The following is a 23,827-nucleotide window of genomic DNA, read 5'->3' as shown; positions in this document are numbered from 1 at the left end:
CTGATTTATACCATGCAGAATTTCCTGATTTCCCCTGTGCTGCACTGCTAGAGCCTATTAAGAATTGTGGTTTCTCTCAGTAGGCTCTCCTTCTCCTGTTCCATTTCACTGCATTACTGCAGTATCATGATCACATGCATTTTTGGGGCTCTTGTACATCTTGAGGATTCTGGGCTTTTTACCTCTATATTCCTAGCAGTGACAGAGACTGCCCTTAAATGGCAGCTGGAGTAGCACAGCAATCTTCAGAAGCTGATATTTGATCTAAATAACTCAGCTAGACCCTGGCTCTAGAAAAGGGGTTTGCTTACTGTATTGGGTGGCTCCAAGACCACTGAATGACACTGAATAGCCACAAGTCTGTGGGGCCTGATGACATGCATCCCAGGGTCCTGAGGGAGTTGGCTGATGTTGCAAACCATTTCCATCATATTTGAAAAGTCATGGCCACCAGGCGAGGAACCCAGCAACGGGAAAAAGGGAAACATCACTCGTATTTTTAAAAAGGGGAGAAAAGTAGACCTGGGGAACTACAGATAAGTGAGCCTCACTCCTGTGCCTGGCAAGATCATGGAACAGATCCTCATGGAAGCAGTGCTAAGGCACATACAAGACAAGGAGCTGATCCAATACAGCCAGCAGAGCTTCAGTGAGCGCAGATCGTGTCTGACCGATCTAGAGACCTTCTATGATGGAGTGACTGCAATGGCTGACAAGGGAAGATGGACCGATGTCATCTACTTGTCATGTCCCACGTGACATCCTTATCTCCAAGTTTGAAGGGCGGACTATTCTGTGGATAAGGATTCGGCAGGATGGTGCAGCCAGAGGGTTGTAATCAGTGGCTCTGTGTCCAGGTGGAGGCTGGTGATGAGAGGTGTCCCTCAGGGCTCTGTCTTGGGCCCTAGAACAGGATGCCCAGAGAAGCTGTGGATGCTCCACTCCTGGAAGTATACAAGGCTAGGCTGGATGGGGCTTTGACCAACCTAGTCTAGTGGAAGGTGTCCCTGCCCATGACAGGGGGCTTGGAACTAGATGATCTTTAAAGATCCCTTCCACCCAAACCATTCTATGATTCTCTGCTAAGGTATTATATAATCTTAAGTTCAGGTTCAAAGGAAGTTTGGGGAGGTCTCCCTGGCCAGCCTCTTGTTCACACTGAATCCAGGCCAGATTGTTGAGAGTTTGCTTTGACCAGGCAGGTCTTGGAGGCCTCAGCGAATAGTGTTTCACAGCCTCCTATAGCAGCTTGTTCCTTTGATTACTTATCCTCGCAGTAAAATAATGTGTTCTTTGTATGAAATAGAAATCTTCCCTGTCTTAATTAATCACATCCTCGGGCTGCGCATCTCAGAAAATCTGTGTTCTCCATTTCATACGTAATGGAAGACTGCTATGAGGTCCCACAAAGCCTTCTCTTTTCTGGACTGAACAAGCCCATCTCCCTCAGCCTCTTCTTGTTTATCCTGTTCTCTCCCCCTGACTGTTTTATTGGTCCTTTGCTGAACTTGTCTCCAGCTTATTGGCATCTTTCTAGTATTGGAGGGCCCAAAAGTTGTATGCAGTTTTCTAGATGTGGTCAAGTGAATACTGAATAAACAGCAGTCTGAATAAACATTGCTGCTGATGTACCACAGGATGATGGTAGCCTTTATTGCTGCCAGGACATGCTATTGATTCTGCTTTAGCTTGCTGTCACCCAAGGACCTCCAGCACTTTTTCAGCAGAGTGGCTTCCCATCCTGCAGTGTTACAAGGACTTCGTCCCAGGTGCATTTGTCTTTGCTGGATTTCATGAGTCTTCTGTAGGCCCAGTCTCCTCTCATCTGTCTAGGTTCCTCTGAATGGGGCTCTGCCCTCCAGCAACTTTAGCCTTGTTCTGGGACTGAACTGACTACCAGCTGTCTTCAGAAAACACTGGACAGATGACTGACTGGGTTATGTGCTTTGGGTGGGCCAACTGTCTTACTGCCTGTAAAGGAATTTGCAGGTCACATGGCAAGTTAGTGAGCCTTTTGGGGTCAGACTCTCTGAGATTTTTGAGTAACTTATAGGCCCTGACTGATCTGTAGGATTAGCTAACAAGGAGAGCAACTCTGAATTTCTGTTACACACAGAATTTCTGGCAGTGCCTGCATGGAAGAAACATTTTTCTTTCTACTAGTATATTAACTGAAGTATTAATTACGTTGAGCAGTTCCCACTTATTGCTGGCTAAGTTTGAAATCCACTTTTTCTTCTGCATGCTATGAACACAGAGCTGATTCTTGCACTGTTCTTTCTGGGCACTGTTTAGTGAAATGCAAAAAAATGGTAACTTGCTGAGTGTACCCTTGCATAAAACACTGGGTTTTTTCTTGTTTTACTTTCAGGCATATCCAGAATATCTTATTACATACCAGATTGTGAAACCAGAAGCTCCCTCACAGACAGCAACAGCAGCAGAGCAAAAGACCTAGTAGCTTCAGAGCAGTGAAGAAGGATGTGGCTTCAGTCTTGGACTGGATGGATACATGTTTCAGAAAATCAGTATCATAAAATTCTTAACAACCTGGAAATAAGCTGTATGTTTTTTATAAAGCATTGCTGTCTTGATGAATATGATATGAGTAACTCTTGCATACTCAATTGCTACTGTTCCTCTTGAGGAAAGTTTACAAGGGACTGCCTTTTAATAACATATCTCAGGCTCCTAGTCTCTGCAGTTACCGTGTATAAAATAATATTGTTTTGATCTAGACCTTGGGAACATTATTGTGCAAATGGAAATCTTTACTGGTGCCATCTCACATGTTAAAATTTCAGACACTACTATTCTAGTTATTTTATTTGCAGATAAATTGCATTAAGCCCATCATTTTCTTTTCAGCATACATCATTAATTTTCTGTTGTCAAGAGATCCTATTTATTCTTCTTTTGTATTCTGAAGTTGAGCCGGAACCTTCTTGAAGATATTTTGCACAAAAGTCGAGTTGACTAAAATCATTAACAATGCAATATAAATTTCATCTGAGGAGGGGCTAGGTCAAGTTCTTCAATATAGGGGTTTTTTGCACACCTCTGAGCAAACAATAATATGAGTGAGTGTAACTTTAGAGTGGAGACAAATCATGATAGTTCTCTGCTTTGTCTGTGTGAGTTTTCTGGAGAAAGCCAAAAAGTGTTTGCAAGGGTAGAACCAGCTCTTGTGCGTGGAAGAACATCATAAAACAGGTCCATGTCCTCTGCTGGCATCACTAAAAGAACATTTTATAAGGCTCCTATTCGTGTGAAATGTTCTCCAGTTACAGCGGCGTATGGGTTTCTGGGAGATAGCAGGTGAAAAGTCAGATTTCATACACAAGGGCATATCTAGTTCATGTTCCTCTATAATATGAGACCCAGTAAATGGGTTTCAGGCTGGTAAGGGAGAGTGTGTTATAGCAGTTTCATGTCGCATCTTTGCGTGTGACATCACAGTTGAAGAACTTAAGGGATTTACAAAAGTAATAATTATTTTAGATATCCATTTTACATTTTGATGAGAACGAAATTTTAAAATATCGGTTGGCAAGTGGATTAGTTTCCAGGTATACCAGAGAACAAAACTAGGATTTATTCACTTAATTCCCTTCTTCCCAAGTTCCCAGGTTTACTTTACAGGGTAGGAGAAAATTATTTTTAAGCATTGCATAGCACAGAATCAAACAGTTTCAAAAGTCCCCTTCATGATGGATGTGCACTTAACAAAAGTAGCAAGCAATTTCTTTTTTTGTGGTGTTTTACAGTTTCAGAGAAGGTTGAAAATCGAGACCTGTTAATTTTTTTCCTAACAGCCAATACCAGGACATGTGCTTCAGTGTTGACCATGTAACACCTGGAGGAAAAAATGTTCCTTTGAACACAACACGCTGTATATTTCCCTATCAACCAGCACTATTTAGTATCTGATGATCCAGTTCATGCACTCAGGTTTTATCCCCCTTAAAGCAAGAAAACGACAGAATAGTATGCTTTTAATTTATAAAAATATATGTGCTACTCACAAGTGGGATTTTGCTGACATGTTTGGATAAAATAAAGCTGAAGAGCTTTTCACTTTCAGCATTAGGACACAACATTTTTATTTTTAACATTAAGGCATTAATGCTGAAGCAAGTTATCTTCATAAGGAATTTCACCCACTGTAAAATCAGTCACTTGATGCAATATGTCTACCTGAACATCATCTGCTTGTAGTATCTCTAAAAGAAAACCTTAGAAATAGCAATACTCCAACTGATCTTGAACTTTGAGTTTTAGTTTTCTTGAGCTGGCAGTGGATATATGGTTCTCACTTCATTTTGTGACCTGATTAAATATGTAGCTTTAAAGTCCCAGCCAGGCTCTAGCCTAGTTGTCCTTTTAAACAAATTTCAGTGATAAAATCAGGTGCTTGTATTTTGGCTACTTGTTTCATAGTGTTAGGATTGCAGAGATCACCACTAGGCTTTGAAGCTTTGTAATCACCATTAAAGTTTGGGGTTTGTTTCTAATTTAGTTAATAATGGAATGAGGGAATGTGCCTATCTACACTAGGATTTCAGATAGTGGCCAGAGCGAGTATTGCTCACTGTCCCCAGTTAGACATAGTTTTAAATGGTGAAACAGCTGTGCTGCTTAGGTGAGCAAAATGGAAGTTAAAAGCTTTACATCTTTCAAAAACAAGAACAAATCTAAAAACGAAAAACCCCATCAAGCCCGCACTGGATGCTGTTCTTGCTTGTTGTTTCCTGTGTGCTGATTGAACTAATGGCTAGTCTGGATTTCTTCTGCAGCCTTGAACTTCTAGAGGATAAAAATAGCCTAGAGAAGAGGAGACTAAGGGAGACCTCATTGGTGTCTTCAACATCCTCATGAGGGGAAGCAGAGGGGCAGGTACCTATCGCTTCACTCTTGTGACCAGCGACAGAACTCAAGGAAAAGGCATGAAGCTGAGTTGGGGGAGGTTTAGGTTGGATATTAGGAAATGGTTCTTCACCCAGAGGGTGGTTGGGCACTGAACAGGCTCCCCAGGGAAGTGGTCACAGCACCAAGCCTGACAGAGTTCAAGAAGCATTTGGGCAATGCTCTCAGGCATTGTGGTGTGACTCTTGGAGTGTCCAGGAGTTGGACTCGATGATCCTGATGGGTCCCTTCCAACTCAGCATGTTCTGTGATTCTCTGATTCTACTTTCCAGTATCTTTGAACTGCCAGTGTTAACGTATCTGATGTTCTGTGCAGAGTAAAGGTGCTGTGCAAGGAAATAATTTTGCAGTGGTTTTTGTCTTGTAATGACGTGATCTCATATCTGTTTGTGGCCAGACATAGAGGAATACCCAGGCCTGATGATGCATCTGTGTGTCGTAGAAACCTGTGCAGGAGTAGCGTATGTTGTTGTAGCTCCTCTTACAGTTTCAAACAAAGTGAGGATCTGCCCATCAATATCAAAGTTACCCATGAAAAACCTGGTTGTGGTTTTGGTGGTAGAGCTGTATTTGGCAGATTGTTAATGGTACAGATGCTGCTGCTTTAGCTGGAGGAGTTAACTTCAATGGGACCTTAAAAATGCCATGCCCCCATAACCAGGCAGCTGCTGCCTCCTGAGAGATTAAGCTTTTGACCTCCTGAGAAGTGCAGTTCCCTGATAGTGGGATGCTTAATTGCAGCATTGAGTCACAAGTGGAGGCACAGTAGGAGCTAAGGCTGTACGAACACTCTGGGCTAAGCCATCTCATAGGCTGGGGAGCCTGGGCACCCCTCACGGGCTCTAGAAAGAGCTATTCCCATTGGGGCAGAACACAGTGTGTGCTGGGGAAAGGGGTAATTTGTCTCTCAGGCCTGTTGATTTTTGTCAGTGTCCCTTTGAGGCAGCATTTTGAAACTTCTGTGCAGTTTGAGACAGGACTTTAATAGGCAAAACTGAAAGAAACTTCACCACATAACAAACAAGGGAGGATTCTGCCCTCCATTGCTGAAACTGTTTCTATGAGACTGATGAATTAGATATCTGGTGCAGAGCGACATTGTAATCTGAATGCTGTCAGCAAAACTTCTGTTAGGTTTAAAAGCAGAGTACAGTACCTTAATAAGGTATATTTTATTTTCCAATCCTTATTTTTACAAACCAGTCATGTTTGATCCCAGCTCCACAGAGACTGTTACAAACCCCTTGTACTAGTTCCACCATGTTGCAGTCACTATTGGTTTGTAGTCCAAGGAATAAGCAATGGTTTTCTAACTTCTGTTTTGAGTGTTTGCACGTGATGCAATTGAATCCCACTGCATTATATAGCAGGAATTTATTTTGCCTGCAAACTTACACTTTGCTTGTTGGTAACCAGAGTACCCCAAAATTCTACACTGAAGCAAAAAGAAAGCCCCACAAAATGTTGCGCACTGCTGGCCTTGGTGGGCAGCAGGCACAGAAAAGGAGTGTGGTATATGGGACAGAGCAGCTTCTGGAGAAGGACACTTTTCTTGGCTCTGGAAAGCAGCTGCTCCTAGTGTTTGTGGTAGGTTACAGGAGGCGTCTGCTCTCTGTGAATGCCTGAAGTGCTGAGGGATGCTAACATGTGCCACTGCATGGCCTCTGGGAACTACTTAACAGTGGCAAATCTCAAAAAAGACTCCTGCATCCCTGCAGTGGCATCAGAGTTCCTGCACAGTTCAGGCACTGCCTAGAATTTCCATATGGGACTGTTAACAGAAATTGCCCAGAAGAGGTTTTTACAAGACGGGTAAAAGGAAGGGTTCAGCCACAAAACAGATTAGTTTGAGCATTGCTAATCATTCTCAGAAGCTGAATGTCAGGAAATGTCTGACTTTGTTTTCAGTGGGATTTCTCCGTTTCCATGCTGCTTTGCCACAGAAAATCTAGCTCAGAAATCTAAAAGGAGACGCATCTAAGGCATGCTTCAGTCATGTTAAGGTATTTTTGCAGCATTTTAAGCTATGCTGCAGCCTCGATAGGGAAGACATGGGAAAGCACAGATTCAGTTCTTGCCTCAGGTAGGAATTGGCTTGTGAACCTCCACAGACTTGAATCCATTGTTCAGAGGTGGTGGCTTGGCACAGTCCCAGAGCATGTTCTCCTGGTCCTTCAGAGAGCATCAGGACATGTGCACAGAGGTGCAGTGGTGGCGTTCCCACCTGTCTTGAACACGTAGGAGATGTGAAACCCAGAGGATCAGGGAACAGTGTATGTGTGTTAAAATCTCTGTAGCAAGGTGAATGAGCCCATGAATCAGTAGGGGATGTGAGAAGCAGATGCCTTTCCTGGTGTGCTAATACATATGCCTGTCAGGTTGTATTATCTGACTGGTTTTGATGTACTGGTCTTGCTGGACCTGTTGGTGGTGAGTTTTAGTGTTGGTCCCATTAATTACTAATGTAGAGTATTAGAGTCTCTGTATTACAAGATAATTTTGACACTTTCTTAACATCTGCAGATGTTTCAGCTTTGGAAATTGAAATGGGGATTTTCTGTGCTGCAGTCCCATGAGCTTGTGCATCGTCATTCCTAATTGCTTTCTCTGGCAACCCAAATGGCAGTGTACCTGGGGGACTGAATTTCTAGACCTTGTTTTGTAAAACTTGTTTTCATAACTAGCCCTGTATGTGTCCTCTCTTGGTTGCCAATTACCTGAAGCTGGGATATCATTTATTTATTTCCTCCTTTACCTTCTCTCTCAAAGTTGAAGACGATGGGCAGGTTCTCAGCCTACCTACATGGTGGACTTTAGGTAACATCTCTGTAACAACTGAGTTTGATCTATAAATGTGCTTGGCTAAATGTCTGATCTGCAATACTTGTAATAGTTTAAAATTCAATAAATACATTTTTAACAGTTGCTCTGTGAAAGTGAAGTGTGTACAAAACCAGCTATTCTGTTTTGGTCTTAGGACAAACCTGCTCCAGCCACAACTGTTGAAAACAGTTTTATTTTTATTTTCTCCAAACAGTGTTTCCTCCCTCCCTCAGGCAATAAATAAAAAGTTAATTTCTAGAAAAAAAAAAAAAAAAGAACAAAACCATACATATGTACATCAGCCACACAGGCATCTTGTGTGTTGAACTGGACTGCAGGGAAGGACAGAGGTAGGGTGGGAAATAAGGCTCCAGGTGGGTTGAAGATGAGGCGTTTTCTACGCTTGGACCAAAAGCTGCAGAAATGTTGCACAGGTGAGCGTCTGCTGGTCATGAGGTGGAGGAAAGCTTGAAAATGCTGGATGGATGACATCTCTGGGCCAGCCTGTCCTCCACCCAGCAGCTACTCTCTTCCATTACACCCCATCCTGCTTCTTTTGGAAGAAGAGCAGCAGTGGGATGGGTGGAGAGGAAACTCAACAAAGTAATGAAAAGCAGCCCAGACTGCTGCCCCACCCCTTTTTTCTCATCTTAAAGCCACAGGAGATTGGACCTAGGCTTTGCAGAAACCAGTGATCCACAGAGGCAAGAAAAGGCATTTCAGACTGTATCTCCCCCTCCAAACCACTTCCCAACCACAGAGACTGCTCTCCCCCACGGGAATGGAATGGGCTCAGCTGGTGATTTGGCAGGTGCCTGCCAGCTACTGCCTGATCTCCCCAGCCCCTGGCATGGCTGAGGTTGAGTGCAGGCAGCCCCTGCCACCACTCCTGCTTGCCCCATGGCCCTGCCTGCAGCTCTGCTTGTCACCCAGTCTACCTGCTGCTCAAGTGAGCAGTACCCACCACATACACCCCCAGGTGTCCTTGTGCAAGGGGGAAGACTGCTGCACAATAAAAAGAGGGTACGCTCCCTTTTCACCCTGGGTGAGGTAGGGGCAGACACATGGGGAGAAGGGGAGGTGTATCTTTTTTTAAAACACAAGACAGTAAAATATGGATGGAAACAGATGAAGACCAGGCACTTGAGGAAACCCAGTATATCATTTTTCTTCCTCCCCCAAAGAGCCTGGACAATGTCAGGGTTTGTGGCTTTTACAACTTTCGTGCTTTCAAAACATGACAATAAAAAGCAAACAAACCAAGATGAGGTAAGAAATTTCCCTACGAAAAAGACTTTGAGTCCAGGATGAATGGCAGTGTCCGGCACTATTGCTTAACATCACAGGGCTCTGTGCCTGTGTGCCCCCTCCACGCCTGGCACTGTCTGCCTGGCTGGCCTCAGCCCCTGAGCTAACAGCTGGGCGACGTGGTGATGGGGCTGTGCAGGTATGGGAGGCTGCTGGGGGTGGCATGGACACCAACAGACACTGGGAAGCTGAAGACAAACTGAGAGGTGGGGGTGGAGGTGGCCTTGCCCCGCTCCCGCAGCGTCCCCGAGGGGCTGACAGCTTCCACTGCGTATGAGGTGGCCAACACCTGTGACTCAAACTGCAGCAGCTGCCCCATGAAGCTGAAGTTAGGGGAGATGATGCTCCGGCGCTGCTTGACAAACTCAAAGGCCTCCTCTAGCTTGACTCGCTTCTTCATCATCAGGTAAGCCAAGCAGATGGTGGCTGAGCGGGAGATACCAGCCTGGCAGTGGACCAGGACCCGGCCACAACACTCCTTCACTGAGTCTGGAGGGCAACAGGGAAGAGACATGAGACTGACACCCAGCAAAGCCCAACTCCTCACCAAACCTGCAGGTGGGTGGCTGACCTCCCTCCCACCAGCGCGAACAGTGGCCTGGACCCTGCCAGACACCAGCCCCCTCTGAGCCAAAGGTTCCAGGTCTTTGAGGCAGGAACCTCCCCGTGATAAAACACATGGACACAACTCCTCTGCACATGCACTCACCAATGTACTCAATTGCCTCCATGAACCAGGAGCTGATGTCAGCTTTGTGGTTATCCTCCACAGGGATACACTTGTACTGGTAGTGCCCCTCAAAGTGGTTGGGGCAGTCTGAGGAGACGTTCAGCAGGGCTGTGATGCCCAGGGCATCAAGCATGTCCCGCCGGGCGGCATGGTAGGCGCTGCCAAGGTAGAGGAAGGGAAGGATTTCCACAGGCCCACCCTGTTACAGAGAAAAACAACAGATGTGGGGGTGACCAGAGGACAGCTGTGGGCAGGACAAACATCCAGAAGGCTTGGAGACCCTGAACTGTGCAGGAACCTGGCACCTGATCCAGGGCCCTCAAAAGAGGGAGCAGAGGCTGCCTTCCCGAGCTGTTAAACCTATTTCAGCCCTCCCCTTCTTCATCCCGTTCAGAAACAGGCAGGTGTGGGTTAACAGGATTTGGGCTTGTCCACTCCCCAGGGCTTGCAAACACCCTGGGATCAGGAGGACCATCATGCTCTCCCAGGAGAGGAAAGGAAGCAGGGCTCTGGCTCTGCAGGCCCCAGCCGAGAGAGAACAGAGAGACTCCAGCAGGACCAGGTGGCAATGCTGGAAGGAGCAGTCAAAATAGCTAAGCACTGGGCTTCTACACATACCTGGTCATGAAAGGGGGTCCCACAGGAACTGCAGCCCAAATCCAAGGGCTCAGCACTGGTGGGGGGTGACACATTGCTCAGGGACTTGGTTTTTGCACAGAACTCAGGGTACTCCGAGGAGAAGCGCTCGTAGCCCCCTGTAAGAAGAGAGGAGCAAAGTATTATCCCAGGCTACATTCACTGTACTCCAAAACAGCACAGCTGGAGCTGACGTGTCTCACCATGCCCTTGGCCACTAGATGATGCTACAGTAATAGAGAGTGGTCTCCTGCCCCAGGATGAGCAACCAGGCTCCTGGCAGCAAGGGGGGAATCCTTGAGGCCCCCACTACTCCCTTGGAGCAAGAGCACCAAGATCTCTGCAATGATCTTGGCTACCCAAAGTCTCTGGTCCAGGGTTTAGTCCCCTACACACCGCTGGCCAAAACCCCAGACTGAGGCCAACGTTGTTCTCTAAGATGATGAACAGAGGGTTTGTTACCAGCATCCTCAGACTTAAATGGGAAAACTGCTTCAAGGCCAAAGACTGTTTTCAGTTCCCAGCTTCCCTGGACACATCATTCTGTCACAAAGCACAGGCAGGTCTGCTACTTTCCCAGCTTGACCCTTCAGCCCAGAGCTCCCAAAACAACAGACCACGGAAGCCTTGGCACTGGCCAGGTACAGTGAAGCTAAGCCCACAGCAAAGCTGCCCTCCAGAGGCGTCTGCTGCCTCTCAAGGACATGGGAGCAAGCTGAACATAGAGCACCTTGTTCCTTTGACCCGCTGCCAGAGGCATAAGCAAAGGTGACCTCAGATCTTCCTAATGGCACGCAAAACAAAAGCAAATCCCACTGAGTTCCCAGGACAGGGAAACTGCAGTGTTGGCTGCAAATAAATGCTTCTGGTGAGATCTGCTTCTCTCATTCAAATCAAATAACAAGCCTGACATCCATGTAAAGTCTGACCTTGAGCCTTAAAATCAACAAAAATCAGGTATTTTACTATCACCACAGGACACTAGCTAGTCCAAGCCGTGACTCCCAGGATGGTTCCTGAAGACTCAACCCAACTGCAGGACCTATGACTGCAGATTTCAGCTTACTAGAGCACATACAGCAGGACACATATTTCTTATCCAGCCTTAGCTCTGAGACTGCCTTGAACAAGGCATTAAAAAGATTAATGGATGCAAGCATCTCAAGCAAAGTAGCCCAGGAATCCCCAGGCAGCTAGAGACCAATACTACCAGCATCCCAGTGTCCTTTGTGGTTTCCTCCCCCCACTCAAGGAAGGGCTCTAGTACCTTAAAGCAGAGCCAGCCGTGAATATGCATCACTGCACTGTACTGTCCCTCCCACGCAGGCAGGACAGTTTGCAGAGCCTGCATTTCCATGGCCTGACATCCCTTTACAGTCCACTGCTTCGATTTGACAGAGCATCCAAAACCAAGAGACCCTGTTAGACAACTTCAAGGGATCCGGTCCTAAAATCCCTGTATCTCCCACATCCCAGCATCCTGTGAGGGAAAAGCTGCCCAGGGTGATGGGTGAAAATGGGCTCCCTCCTTGGAAAGAAAAAGAGGCCCTATCCAATAGTCAAAGATGTTTCTCTTCAGTGTATCTCATCAGACCTAATGCCTGTTCAGCCAAGCACCACATCCAGCAGTTCCAGGCAGGGGTGTGCAGCTCCAGGCTGCCCGGAACAGGAACTGTGCTGCACAGGTGCCCACTGCCAAGCAACACGAAGCCAGGCCGCTCCACAGGGAACCTGGAGCATCCTGATGTGCACAAAACACATCTGGGTCTTCATCATGACCCACACCCAACAAAGATGCATTTGGGCATGCACAGCTCTGGGTTAGTGTGGCTCCTGTGAAATCAGAGCAAGACTGATCTTTTTAGTAGCTCTGTGGTAAGCAAGGAAGAAGTCTATAGTGCCAAGACTGTGTCTCTAGGAGCCCACTCCTTAAAAGTAAAGGACTGGAAACCCCAGACAACCTCCCATGAAAACCACAGAGGCACCAGAGGCTCTCAGCTGACACAGGCAACCCTTGAAGCAGAGCAGCGTTTCCTGCCACATGCATGGCTCCCAGCACCACAGTGGCTCATGGTGAAGGACCCAAAAGCCTGCTCCCAAGTGAGCCCTTGCTGTGCAGGCACTCCCACAGCAGCACATCGTATCACATCCTCGGAACAGCTCCTGCTGTTTTTACTGTACCTAGTACAACAGAAGTGCTAGCTCCTCCATCTATCAAGCCTCTTAATGGATTTGCTACTCTGCATACACATCCTCACCCCTGCTGTAAGTAAACCAAGGAATAAATTGACTCTCGGGCTGTAAACAAAAAAGAAAAACCCCCACAGAGTTCATCCAAGAACCCCGGCTGAGCATCCCTCTCCTCTAAATCACCTCACGGCAATTCTCAGGACCAGCAGCTCCAAATGCGCACAGCTTCTCATTTAATACACGGCAGAGAGGCGAAGCCTTGATCCTTGCTGTAGTGGCAAAAGGCATCCCCGGGGTTTCTGCCCACTGCAAGGGGACATCGGCGTGACAGCAGCTATTTGGTCTCGCATAAACGCCTTCTCTGCACCGCGGGGCTGGGGATGAACTCAAACAAAGAGTGGGGGGATTCCCTCTCCCCACTTCCACCTGGGTTTGTACCTTGCCTCCCGGAGTCCCTGTGCCAGCCCTGCCCAGGGCCGGTCCCAGGCAGAGACACGGGACCTGTCCCACCCCTCGCTCCCCCCAGTCCGGCTCGGACTGCGTTCCGCTCGGGCACCCACGCGCCGGTGGAACGTCGGCGCTGCCGATCGCCCTGGGATCCCACCTGGGGGGGCACCGCCTCTGGGGGCGCGGCCCCCCCCCCAACCTTCCCGCCGCCTCCCAACTTCTGGCAGGACCGCCGTGAGGAGGAAGAGCGGGAGCGCCCTGCCCGGGGCTCAGCGAGGCCGGACCCCCATTCCCGGGCGGGGGCGGCGGCGGCTGCTGCCCGCGGCCTCGTCCCATCGGACATTCCCGGTTCCCCCCCCGCCCCGTTCCTCCCCGGCGGTACCTGCCAGGAGGCGGATGTCGGCGCGCGCCGTGTCGCGACGGAGCGCGCGCACCACGAGCGCCACGGTGCTGTCCTCGCGCAGGGCCTCCGCGCGCGGGCTGCGCTCGTCGTACACGACCACGGCGGCGTAGAGCCCGGCGCGGAGCCGCGCCCGCACCTCGCCCTCGGCCGGCAGGATCTGCTCCAGGCTCACGGCGCCCTTCGCCCGCCGCCGCACGATCGTGTTGCAGCGCACGTTGAGCGCCCCGCGGATGTGGCCGGCGCTGTGCGCCAGGAAGGGGCGGCAGTCCAGCACCAGGCACCGCCCGGCGCCGCCGGCCCCGGCCTCGTCGCGGCACACGAGCCGGCGCAGCGCGCTGCCCTCCATCTCCCGCAGCCCCTCGGTGGCGACCATGGCGGGGGGAGCGGCTACCGCGCCCCGCGCCCGCCGCCCGCGCCGCTCGCGCACCCCCGCGCGCGCCGCGCGCAGCCTTTACTACCCGGCGGCGGCCGGCGCGCGCCCCCGCCCCGCCCCGCCCCGCCCCGCCCATTCACCCGCGCCGGGGCCGCATGAATGGAGGGGGGGCGGCGCGCGGGCGCGGCGACGTCACCGCCTCCATTCACAAAAAAATCCTCCCGCCCCGCCATGTTCGCCCCGCGTTGTGAATGGGCGCGAGCGGCGGGCGGCGCCGCGCCTTTGTCACCGCGGGGCAGCGGGGTGTCACCCCCGCCGGGACCCCTCCGGGTCGCACACGCTGCAGGGCACACGCACCGCTGGGCACACGCGCACACGCGCACGCTGCAAGGCGCGCACTCGTGTGCACACGCGTGTACGGGCTCACGCAGTGGAGCACACGCACACACACAGAGACACACGCATGGCCGGGCACACGCTGTGCACGCTTCTGTGTCTCCCTTTGTCCCACTGCTTCTGTTTTGTTTGGACTGCTTGCTGCGAGGGGCGGGGGGCAGGCACTAAGCAGGCCCCGTTGTCAGCTCTGCAGGGTCCCTTTGAGTCCCTCTGGCTGCTACGGCCACGTTTTCACTCTCAGAAAATTGGATCTCATTAGCTGCAGAGCCTTAAAAACACTACAGCACCCTGCCTGGGTAGTGGCCCTGTGGGGGGCTCTTCCATGTGATTCCTCACGCGGAGGAACTCTGTTTTCAGCTAAAAGCCAAAGGAGCAAATTCACAGCCCTGAAGTGTCCCAACAGGGTCTCGCCTTCACCATCACCCGAACACCAAGCAGTCATTTTACCCAGAGGTCCCCTTTTGGACTGCGTTCAAATGAAAGCAATGCTGAAAACCCCAATGATAGTGACTGCACTCAGGGTGTTCCCTGCAGACGCTGGCCAGTCCCAGGTGAATCTGCTTCAGAGACCTGCAGGTGCTCAGATATGGCAGTGTGGACCTGGACATGGTGGAGGTAAGGTTAAGGGATATTCAAGCCCATCTGCCCCATCACTACTTTTCACAGAGGGCAGCATTTGAACAGGCAGCTTGACTTCCCCTGCACTGCGTGCCTGGTAGGTGTTTACTTGGGCAAGGCAGGGTAATACCTTGCTGTGTTGTGCCTGCCTGGGAGCAATCCAACCTACCGTGCACGTTCAAGACCTAGAGCTGGTGACATTCCTGTGTCCCGCTGCTGCCTCTCCCTTAGACTCTGCTCTCCAACTGCTGTCAGATTCTCCCCTCCATCTGAGTCAGCCTGATCTTTGCGCCTCTGGATTTTGTGTGCTGTGCCAAAGCTTTGCCAGCCAAGTCGAATCAGATGAGCTATGGGGAAAACATATCTGCCATTTGTGTAATACATCCCACTCCAGGAATGTATTTGAGCCTGTTGCCTAATACAACAGGGGTGGAAGGCTAATTGTCTTCCATTCCAACCTGCATCAAAGAGAAGGATAGCAAAAAACCTGTTTCTACTGAATAAAGCAGAATTTGGCTGGCCAGCGACGTGCCAGGGACATTCTTTCTTCCTTTAGAGAAGGTTGTCAGAGACAAAAACTCAAACTGAGAATCTCATTACAAACTAATTGAAAATTTTGCTCTCAAAGCAACATGACTTGAACTCAAGTTGGAGTATCAAAAATGTCTTAGAAAGTTTTATTCAAGAGCTGATGCCAAAATATGTTGTTTTCTCTATCATGTGACGAGCTGTCCTGCTGTCTGCAATGTCTTCTGCACTATTCAGTCCAGCTTTTACACTAAAATTGGATAACCAAGGACACAAAGCGTATGTCCTTGGGAGCAGGGCCTGACATCCTAATTTTTCCCTCTCTGATCCAGTGTGTGACTGGGCCAAACTGATCTGAGGTAGGAGAGGAAGGCAATATTGGCATGGGTGCAGGAAGGGCCATTTGGGCTGCTGTCTCTGGATGTTTGCATGAGCATTGATGGAGGACATTATGTCAGGATGGAGTGTGGAAGAGTGTGTGTGCATATGCAGCTGGTGGAGATTTCCAAGTGTTTCCATGTGCCTGAACCCTTTCCTTATTGTTCATCCCTTCCTGCTGGCTGTCTGGAGGTGGCAGGTTCTTGGCTCTTTCTTCCTGGAAAATAAACTGCACCCACCCAGGCTGCTGGAAATACCACTGTGCACCCACGCCAGGCATTCCCACAGCTGTGCTCCTGGCTGGTCGTGTCTGGAGCTGATGCTGTGCTGGGGATGGTGGCTCACAGGTAAAAATTGAAGGAATTGAACCCAAAGGTGAGAGTGCCCAAAATTAACCAGGCCAATGCCACTCAGCCAGGATAAAGAGTGAACTCCCTCACTGCAGTTAGCTCAAAAGGAAATCTAGTTAACTTTGCTTATAGAGGTGTTAAGATGAGAGCCACAAAAAATGCTTGCAAGGCAGAAGCCGTAAGGCAAAAGAAGCAACACAATTACAATAACGTGGGGTGGAGGAGCAGGGGCAATGGAAAGGACTGGGGATAGGGGGTGGTGATGTGAGAAGGCCATACAGCTTCATGTCTTGACTTTGCAAACCTGGAGAAGCGTGAAAGCTAATATTGCTGTGAAACAGCATCTGCATGGTGAAAACTGAAATATATCGTGCTGGAAAACAAACAACCAAAAGAAAAGAGAGAGGCAGAGCAAGAGACCATTCATTTCCTTTTCAGCAGAGTCAAGGAATCATCTTTTATAGGGCTCTGGCCAAAAGAGGCAATTGTTGAAGGATGCTGAAGGGAAACGAATTGTCAAAGGAGGTGCATATTTGGATGATTAAATGTCAATATGTACCCTGAATTAAGAAAAAGGAATTTACACCTCATCTCACTGTGGCACTGAAAACCAAATTAGAGCCAGGCTGTAAATTTGCCAGCCAATAGATACCAATTTGTTTGGCTACCTAAAGGCTTTTGCTGCCCAGAGAAATGCTGAAGCATGAGTCCCCCTGGGTGGGCAATAGCTGATATGGGCATCTCTAAGCTTCTGAGCCCAGTGAGCCCTCTGGGCTTCTCCAGGCTTTCCTAGCTCTGCTCCCCTGGCTCCTGGCCCCAGCGTGCACATATGGGGTCCTGGCACGCTGTGTCACGCTGCAAGCCTCAGCTACCTGACAGATGTGCCTGCTTCTGTGCCACTGACCAGGACTTTGTTGTGCTGGGGTTTTCCCAAGACCTTGATTCCCTCTATCCTCCTGGTCAGCCAGTCTGTACGGCTGTGGATGGACAAAGCACAGAGGGATATCCCCACTGCTCTTGGCACACGGCAGAGGTTCCAGCATAAGGATGCTGCCACCTTTCTCTGACAGCTCCCAGCGGTTTGCCAAAGGGTTGAGTGATTTGCCCTGGCATGTGCAGTAAGCCTTTGGCAGAAATGAAAGGCAGAATCAAGATCTTAGCAACTTGCAGGTCTGCAGTTACCGACAAAACCCATCCCACATGGAGTGCCGCAGGGTCATTGCTCCCTTCTGTCCTCATACAGCACCTCACAGTTCTCCTTTCATGGCACCTCTCTTTCTCTCAGCTTTCCAGGCTGGGGAATGCATCCTCCTGTCTGCAAAAGGAAGTGCAGCAGTGACAGAGTTAAAAGATTCATGTTAATACATTCAGACTCTCTTTTCCTCTAGGGCATATTTGCATATTAATGGAGGGGGATTGTAATGAACCTGTCTAGGGAGGCTAAAGGGGAAATTATACAAGGTTGGCTGACAGGGTGGAGGAGGGGAAAATGTTCATTTCCAGTGCTTTCCAACCCCTCAGCTGCAAAAGCATGTGAGCAACCTGAGCTACAGGGCAGCACCTTGCCTGCCATGGGACATCCTGGGAGCACCCGAGGGCGTGTAGCTATTTAGACCCACCTGCATCCCTCCTGCACTGGCTTCTCATGGCTAAGTTTCATATTGTCCCAGACATTGTTTTAAACCCAGGACCACAACAGCATATTTCAGCAAGCATGTCCCATATCATCACCCTGTCCTCCAAGGCATCAAGAAAAAATTCAGCTCTTGGTGGGTAATCAGAAGAGCAGCTCATCCACAACTGGTTTTCAACAGACAATCCCTCAGGGCTTTTCAACAACACTGTATGTGCTTGGTGCAAGAGGCAATGGAGCCAGGAAAGATTTGTCCCAGACTGGGTTGAAGTGCTTCCCCTTCCCATCCCTGCTCCTTCATACCAGGCTACTTGAACCCTGCCACAATCTTTGTTGCTTCAAGCCCCAAAGACCTGCATGCCAACCCAAAAGCCTTTAACAGCACATGAAAAATGCCAGGAGCTTTGCCAGGTCTGCTTTCTCTGCTCTCTGCTGAGGCCTCAGTGTGTAATCCCCACTCCAGTGAACTGCCCTACAGATTTTATCTCAAGAAGAACAAATAATCTGTTGCTTTTGCCCTGCAGTATCAGAGCTATAAAACACTAGGTAGGAGAGTAATTAGTGGGCCCCTGATCTGATTTAGATTGGGAGATGGAAAAAGCAGCCTTTATTCCTGAAAGCAAAGGAGCTCTTCTTCAGAACAGCAATGGGGTGCTCCATGTACCTCAATGGCTAGAGATGGTTTATGCCCATGCAAATGTGATTAGGGAAGGATCCAGTCAAATTAGAAGCATACAAAGTGGCCCAAGCCATTTTCTGCTGCAGGTTTGGTTTCCCCTCTCTCTGTCACCTCCCTGCCTTTTGCCACTTCCTCATCTCTGGTTGTAAAAGTCAGGGCAGCTCCAGCCCTCTGGATGAGAAATGTGAAGTCTGATCCAGGATGGTCAGTGAATGGCTGAAGGATTTTAAGAAGATTGACAGTTTCTGCTAAATGGTTAGATTATACAGTTAATTAGGGCTGGTGGTGTGGGGAGAGGTGTTCCACAACAGGCCTAAATGCTACTTGCAAAAACAGGGAGGCTCCCTCCCCAAAATCCCCATATTGTTTCTTTTTGACCTGTCTGGCTGTGGTGGGAAGTATGAGGTGACTGCAGGGTTTGGAGGTTAGCTGCTGGTGAGATTCCTGAAGACTGGATGGTGGATAAGAGCACACAGATCTGATGCATCGCTCCCGCTCTGAAAGACTTAAGAGACCAATGATCCCACAGATGTGGCAGACTTGCCCTTGATATCACCCCTTGACAGCACCAGGACCCAAAGACCAGCCCTGATATGGGTCCCAGCAGGTGCAGAGCCAGTCTGGCCATCCCCTGGGCACAGCATCTTCCAGCATGTGGTTCAAATCAGGTGGTGGTTTGTTGGGTGCAGGGTCATTGATGAATGTTTCTGCAGCCTTGGCAGACCATGGTAACCCACGCCTGTTAGCTGCTTCCTGACATAAGAATCTGCAGGAGCTGTCCTTGACATTTTGTCATTTTTTATCAACTGTGGTGCTGTGCCAGCTGTCAGACCCCATCAGCAACCTGTGCCCATCCCCATTGGTCTCCTGCCTTCCACAAAAGCCCTGAAGCTTTCCCCAGGTGTCAGGACACACATGGTCTGTGGTCATGTTATTACAACCACGGATTATAAAGCAGATGTATATGAGGTGGATAAAAGAGGCACATGGGTCGCTTAATCCCAGAATTTTAAGTGCCATGGGGATTAGTCACATCTTTGGCTGCAGGATTTGAGGATGCAGCAGAGCCAGAGAAGTGAATCTATGAAAGCAAGTTGATCCCCTCCTCTCAGTTTGCTGTAACACAGGCTCAGGGTAAGGGATCTGCTTTGAAAATTAGATTGAAGCCAGTAAAGGATGTGGCATTTTAACCCTTAACATAGCCTGTGACATTTTGTCTTTAACATATATTATATCCCACATGCTTGTGAAGACAGGGATCACTCCTGAAAGCTTTCCAGCCCTGGTGCAGTATTTAATGACAGGCATGCAGGTCCTAGCAGCTGCCTTCTTTGGGGACATCACTGTTTGCAAGTCGAAAGAGAAATGCCTCTCTTGAATTTCCCAGTGTTTGGTTAAGCATCCAGCCTCAGTGATAGGATTGAAGCTGAGCTTTGAATGACGTTTTTTGCTAGGAAGAAAGGACGGTGGATGAGACATTTCTCCCTTGGGCTTAAGATCATAAATAAGGCAGCGTTATGTAAGTGTGACTATAACCTATTTATACATAGTGTCAGACTCATACACTCAGGCTATGAATGAAAAATGTCCCACTAATTTTTATGAATGTAACAGTGGTAACTGAGTTTTGAAATAGCAGTGGAAATGCAGGTTGTTCTGTGCCAGCAGTAACTGGGACACCCCTCCAAGTTATACTGAGGGAGGGGTGACTTGTGTCTGGCACTTCTTCTTATATTACCTTCTACAGCAGGTGCAGTTGGCTTCAGGTAGCTCCCTTGTAGCATTCTTGATCCCAAGGCCCAAATGGCAGGCACCAGGGGAACAGGGGAACCAGGGATTAAGCTGGGCTCTTGTCCTTCAAGCAGTAGGCCAGGCAGGAGCTGGGCTCCTCGGCGGCTCTTTCAACACGACAGTGCCCTGTTGTGAGGGGTGGAGATGCTGAGCAATCACCCAGGTGGCAGGACATGGGAACTGAAATTGTCACAGCTGGCAAAGTCAAACCCACATAAGGAGCATCAGTTCACATGAAGTGTTAACCAGGGGAACACCTTGCTGAAGGACCCTGTGCGTGCTCTGAGTATATAGGGTTTCAAAAGTAAAAGGATACATTCCTGGAAGTAAAGCACATCGGTGGTTACTAAATACAGGGAGATTGCTGAGCCAGAAATGTTCAGAGGCTAGAAATGTAGCTGAAAGTCCTATTTCTGTGTATCTGTCCCTAATATTGGTGTCACTCAGCGTAAAGTTTCTGAGCAGAGCGGTTAGAGCCAAACTGGCCACACTTAGGCTGATGCATCTGTGTGCCTGCCTGGGACCAAGATAATGGCAACTGTATATGAAAAATCAAAGGAAGATTTAAACCCAGAAATTACTCCTGAGGCACAGAGAAGCAGTCATCATAATTGTGACAAGACAAAACCCCAAATCAGCTTCAAGTTTAAAGGCAGGCTTTTTCCTTCTCCATCACCTCCCAGTCCAGGCTCTGCCTTGAGCGCTGTGTCTGCGCAGCAAACAGTCGCACATCCCTCTCATGGCCTCTGTGCCAGCAACCAGGGACTCCAGAGACCCGAGTAGCACAGCCATCCATGGGAAGCTATGGCAAGAAGAGAAAGTCTGAAATCCCCATGGGGCTTCTTTGTGCCTCCAGTTAATCTCCCTTCCCTGCTTCACAGATGATCTCAGCTCCCGCTGCGGCCTGATCACACAAATCCGGCGGGGACGCGTGGCTCTGGCTTGTCATGCCCTGCTGTCCCCCACCGGAGATGAGGCAGCCACAGGGTCAAGTGTGGATGGCCCAGGGGGTCAGAAGTGACCACAGCTACCATGATCTTTTGTTAGACACCCCCAGCAGAGCCCTGTGACTGATTCACCTCCTGTCTTGGTGCATCAGGCATTGACTCACACCCAAAAGTGCGTCAGATGATTGTGTCCGTGAAGGGTTTCATGGACTTTGCCCCAAGTGTCCCCACTGAACTTTAAAGCTAGACCTTCTTTCACCAGGGGAGGCAGATAGGAGACCTTTACTGGTGATAATCTGTGCCTCTGGAGGAATGTGAAATGGAGCTGGACAACTCTCCAGCCTCCTTCAATTTGCTTGTCAGTGGTTTCCTGTGCCAATGTGAGGTGTCTCTTGTAAAAATAAAGACCTTATGTAGAAAGGCCTGATCCTGTTGCCTTTGCTTTGATAGCTCCATCAGGGACAGAGGAAGCAGCAGAGACCTCAGGCTTTCAGGCTGCTGCCAAACATATGCTCTCATGGCTGAAGTCAACTTCTGCAGCAGTTGGCATGCACACAAATAGGCACATGTCACAGCCTCGCTGGCAAGAGTTTATGCCCTTGAAAATCTCTCCCAGGAGCTCCTTTTTTCTTTCTTTCACTCTGCTTTGCCCAATGGATTAAATAAAGGGAAAAGAAAATCCCAGCAGATTAGGACACACTCCAACAGACTACTTGCCAGCCAGAGCCCATCACTGACCTGGTGACTCTCTGAGCAGCCAGAGGATTTAAGCCACCTCAGGAGTGTTGTCAAGCACCAGCAGCACTGACTCAGCATAAATAAGGCAAAAAAGCAGTAAAGATAGTAAGAGTAGAACAGCAGGAACATCAGAAACAGTAAAACTATGTGCTAAATAGGTGCATTTACTAGATGTCCCAGCCAGTTCAATAACATGGGGAACACTCAAAGGATGTTTGTACTCCAGTTATAATAAAAAAGATATAAAAAGTCCAGCTGGATGAATGACCTGGCTGCAAGGGCAGCTATCCTGCTTCAGGCAACTTGGAAACAGCATGAACCTGAGCAAGTGAGCCAGCACTTCCCAGGCAACTCTTCCCATCTTGTGCAATGTGCCTGGGGGACTTCCTGAGCCAGTGCTGGGATCTGTGCCCCTAATAACCCCTAATAGGTATTTCCTCCATGAATAGGCCTGGGTGCTTTTTGAACTCATGCAAATGTTCAGCATCCACAGCATCCTGCAGGGAGGAGTTCCACTGCTTCATCATGCCAGAGCCACTTCCTTGGGCTTGCTTTGAACCTGCCAGCTCCTTGTTTCACTGCTCTTCTCCATTTCTGTCCTGGAAGAGTCAGTCATTTCAAACCCATCCCCCTCCAGCTATTGGAGCAGAAGAAATGGCATCTTACTTGCTGCACTGTTTGGGGGCCTAAGAGTATTGCAGTGAATTACCTAATAAGACTAAAATGTAATTCTGTCTAAGACATTCAGGGAAATATTTCTCTTTTTGCGGGGCAATTTTTCTTTGTCACACGAAGGATGCATTGACATGTTTCAACTCAGCATTTGTAGACTGCTCTTCTCCATCAAGACTTGCTAAATAATTCTATCAGGAGATCATCTGAGGATGACACCATATAGTACCATGCTCTTCTCAGGGTATGGAAATGATTTATGGAAGTGAGGGCTCCCCAATTTGCTGGTCATTCAAGCTGTGTCATTCTGGGCTCTTAGCTCCAGCTCAGTGAGCTCATGGCATGTAACATGATTAGCAGAGAGAAAGTTTTGTTTTTGTAGAGTTTGGCTTGACATGGAAGCCCATACACATTTGTGATGGTCTGTGCTGCCAGCACACCTCACCAGGGCTGATAGTAAAGGGAATAGTGCTCAAGCAATCCCCTCTGAAGGCAAAGATGAATGAAAAGATAGCCTATAGGAAACTTTGCATAGGAGGCAAAATATATGGGTGTGACAAGTCATGTACACACACAAATAGGTATGTCAGGTCTGGGGGTTGTTCTCGCCTGTTTTCAGCATCAGTGTTGTAAGTCTTCAATACACAGCTCCAGTGACAAGGCCATCTGTTTTGCCATGACAGCTGGCAGCTAGCAGAGGCCAGTATGAATAGTCTGCCTCCTTTGGAGCCAAACTTGCTAAGAAAAACAATTTCAGCCATGCCAGATGAAAGCCACCTGCTGCCCTGGCCAAAGGCACAGCACATGTGGGCACCACGGCACCAGGTTCTCCCAGCTTCACACCACATCCCCCTCATGCTGCAAGGGAGCAAAGCCCAGTGACATTTCTTTTCACCCTTGCATTTTAGCAGGGAGAAGCTACAGTAGAGATGTTTGCCCTGGGTGAACTTTCCCTGTTTGTTTGTATTTTTTTGTAATTTTTCTTTTGAAAAATGAAGAGTTTCCTTCTCTCTCTTTCAGTATCCCTGGTGTGACCATAGCTCAGTGGCTGAGAGTGAGTATGGTGAGTAATGGTACTGGGTGTGAGGAAAGACTGACGTAGGAAATGAAGTGAGGAGAAGGAAGGGGTGCAGACAGTGTGGCCCCACAGGCTCTCCAAAGGGCAGACCAATGGTGACAAAGTGCACAGAAGAGGAAGCAAAAAAAAAAGGGAACTGCCAGCCCTCCATTTGACATCCTTTGGGGAAGGTATGCAAGACCA

At 48.8% G+C, this 23,827-nt stretch overlaps 2 protein-coding genes across 3 annotated transcripts in view; one reads left to right on the top strand and one right to left on the bottom strand.

Moving 5' to 3' along the window:
* Positions 1–2,560, top strand: part of TNKS (tankyrase) — a 132,468-nt gene extending 129,908 nt beyond the window's left edge. For both annotated transcript variants that reach the window (XM_017805957.1, XM_017805956.1), the window contains one exon: positions 2,372–2,560. In XM_017805957.1, the coding sequence (XP_017661446.1) occupies positions 2,372–2,458 (87 nt within the window). In that variant the 3' untranslated portion in view covers positions 2,459–2,560. The remainder of the gene's footprint in view (positions 1–2,371) is intronic.
* Positions 2,561–7,926: 5,366 nt separating this feature from the next.
* DUSP4 (dual specificity phosphatase 4) lies at positions 7,927–13,860 on the bottom strand. Its single transcript, XM_017805983.1, has 4 exons — positions 13,443–13,860; positions 10,406–10,542; positions 9,767–9,986; positions 7,927–9,546 (listed from the first exon to the last, which is right to left on the bottom strand). Exons 1-4 carry the CDS (start codon positions 13,834–13,836, stop codon positions 9,161–9,163), a joined length of 1,137 nt encoding a protein of 378 aa, XP_017661472.1. The 5' UTR covers positions 13,837–13,860; the 3' UTR covers positions 7,927–9,160.
* Between the last annotated feature and the right edge of the window lie 9,967 nt (positions 13,861–23,827).

This window comes from Lepidothrix coronata, unplaced genomic scaffold (assembly GCF_001604755.1).
Source record: "Lepidothrix coronata isolate B3197 unplaced genomic scaffold, Lepidothrix_coronata-1.0 Scaffold13, whole genome shotgun sequence".
Classification (NCBI taxonomy): domain Eukaryota; kingdom Metazoa; phylum Chordata; class Aves; order Passeriformes; family Pipridae; genus Lepidothrix; species Lepidothrix coronata.
The sequence above is the reverse complement of the archived record's forward strand: the minus strand, read 5'-3'. Positions and strand labels throughout refer to the sequence as shown.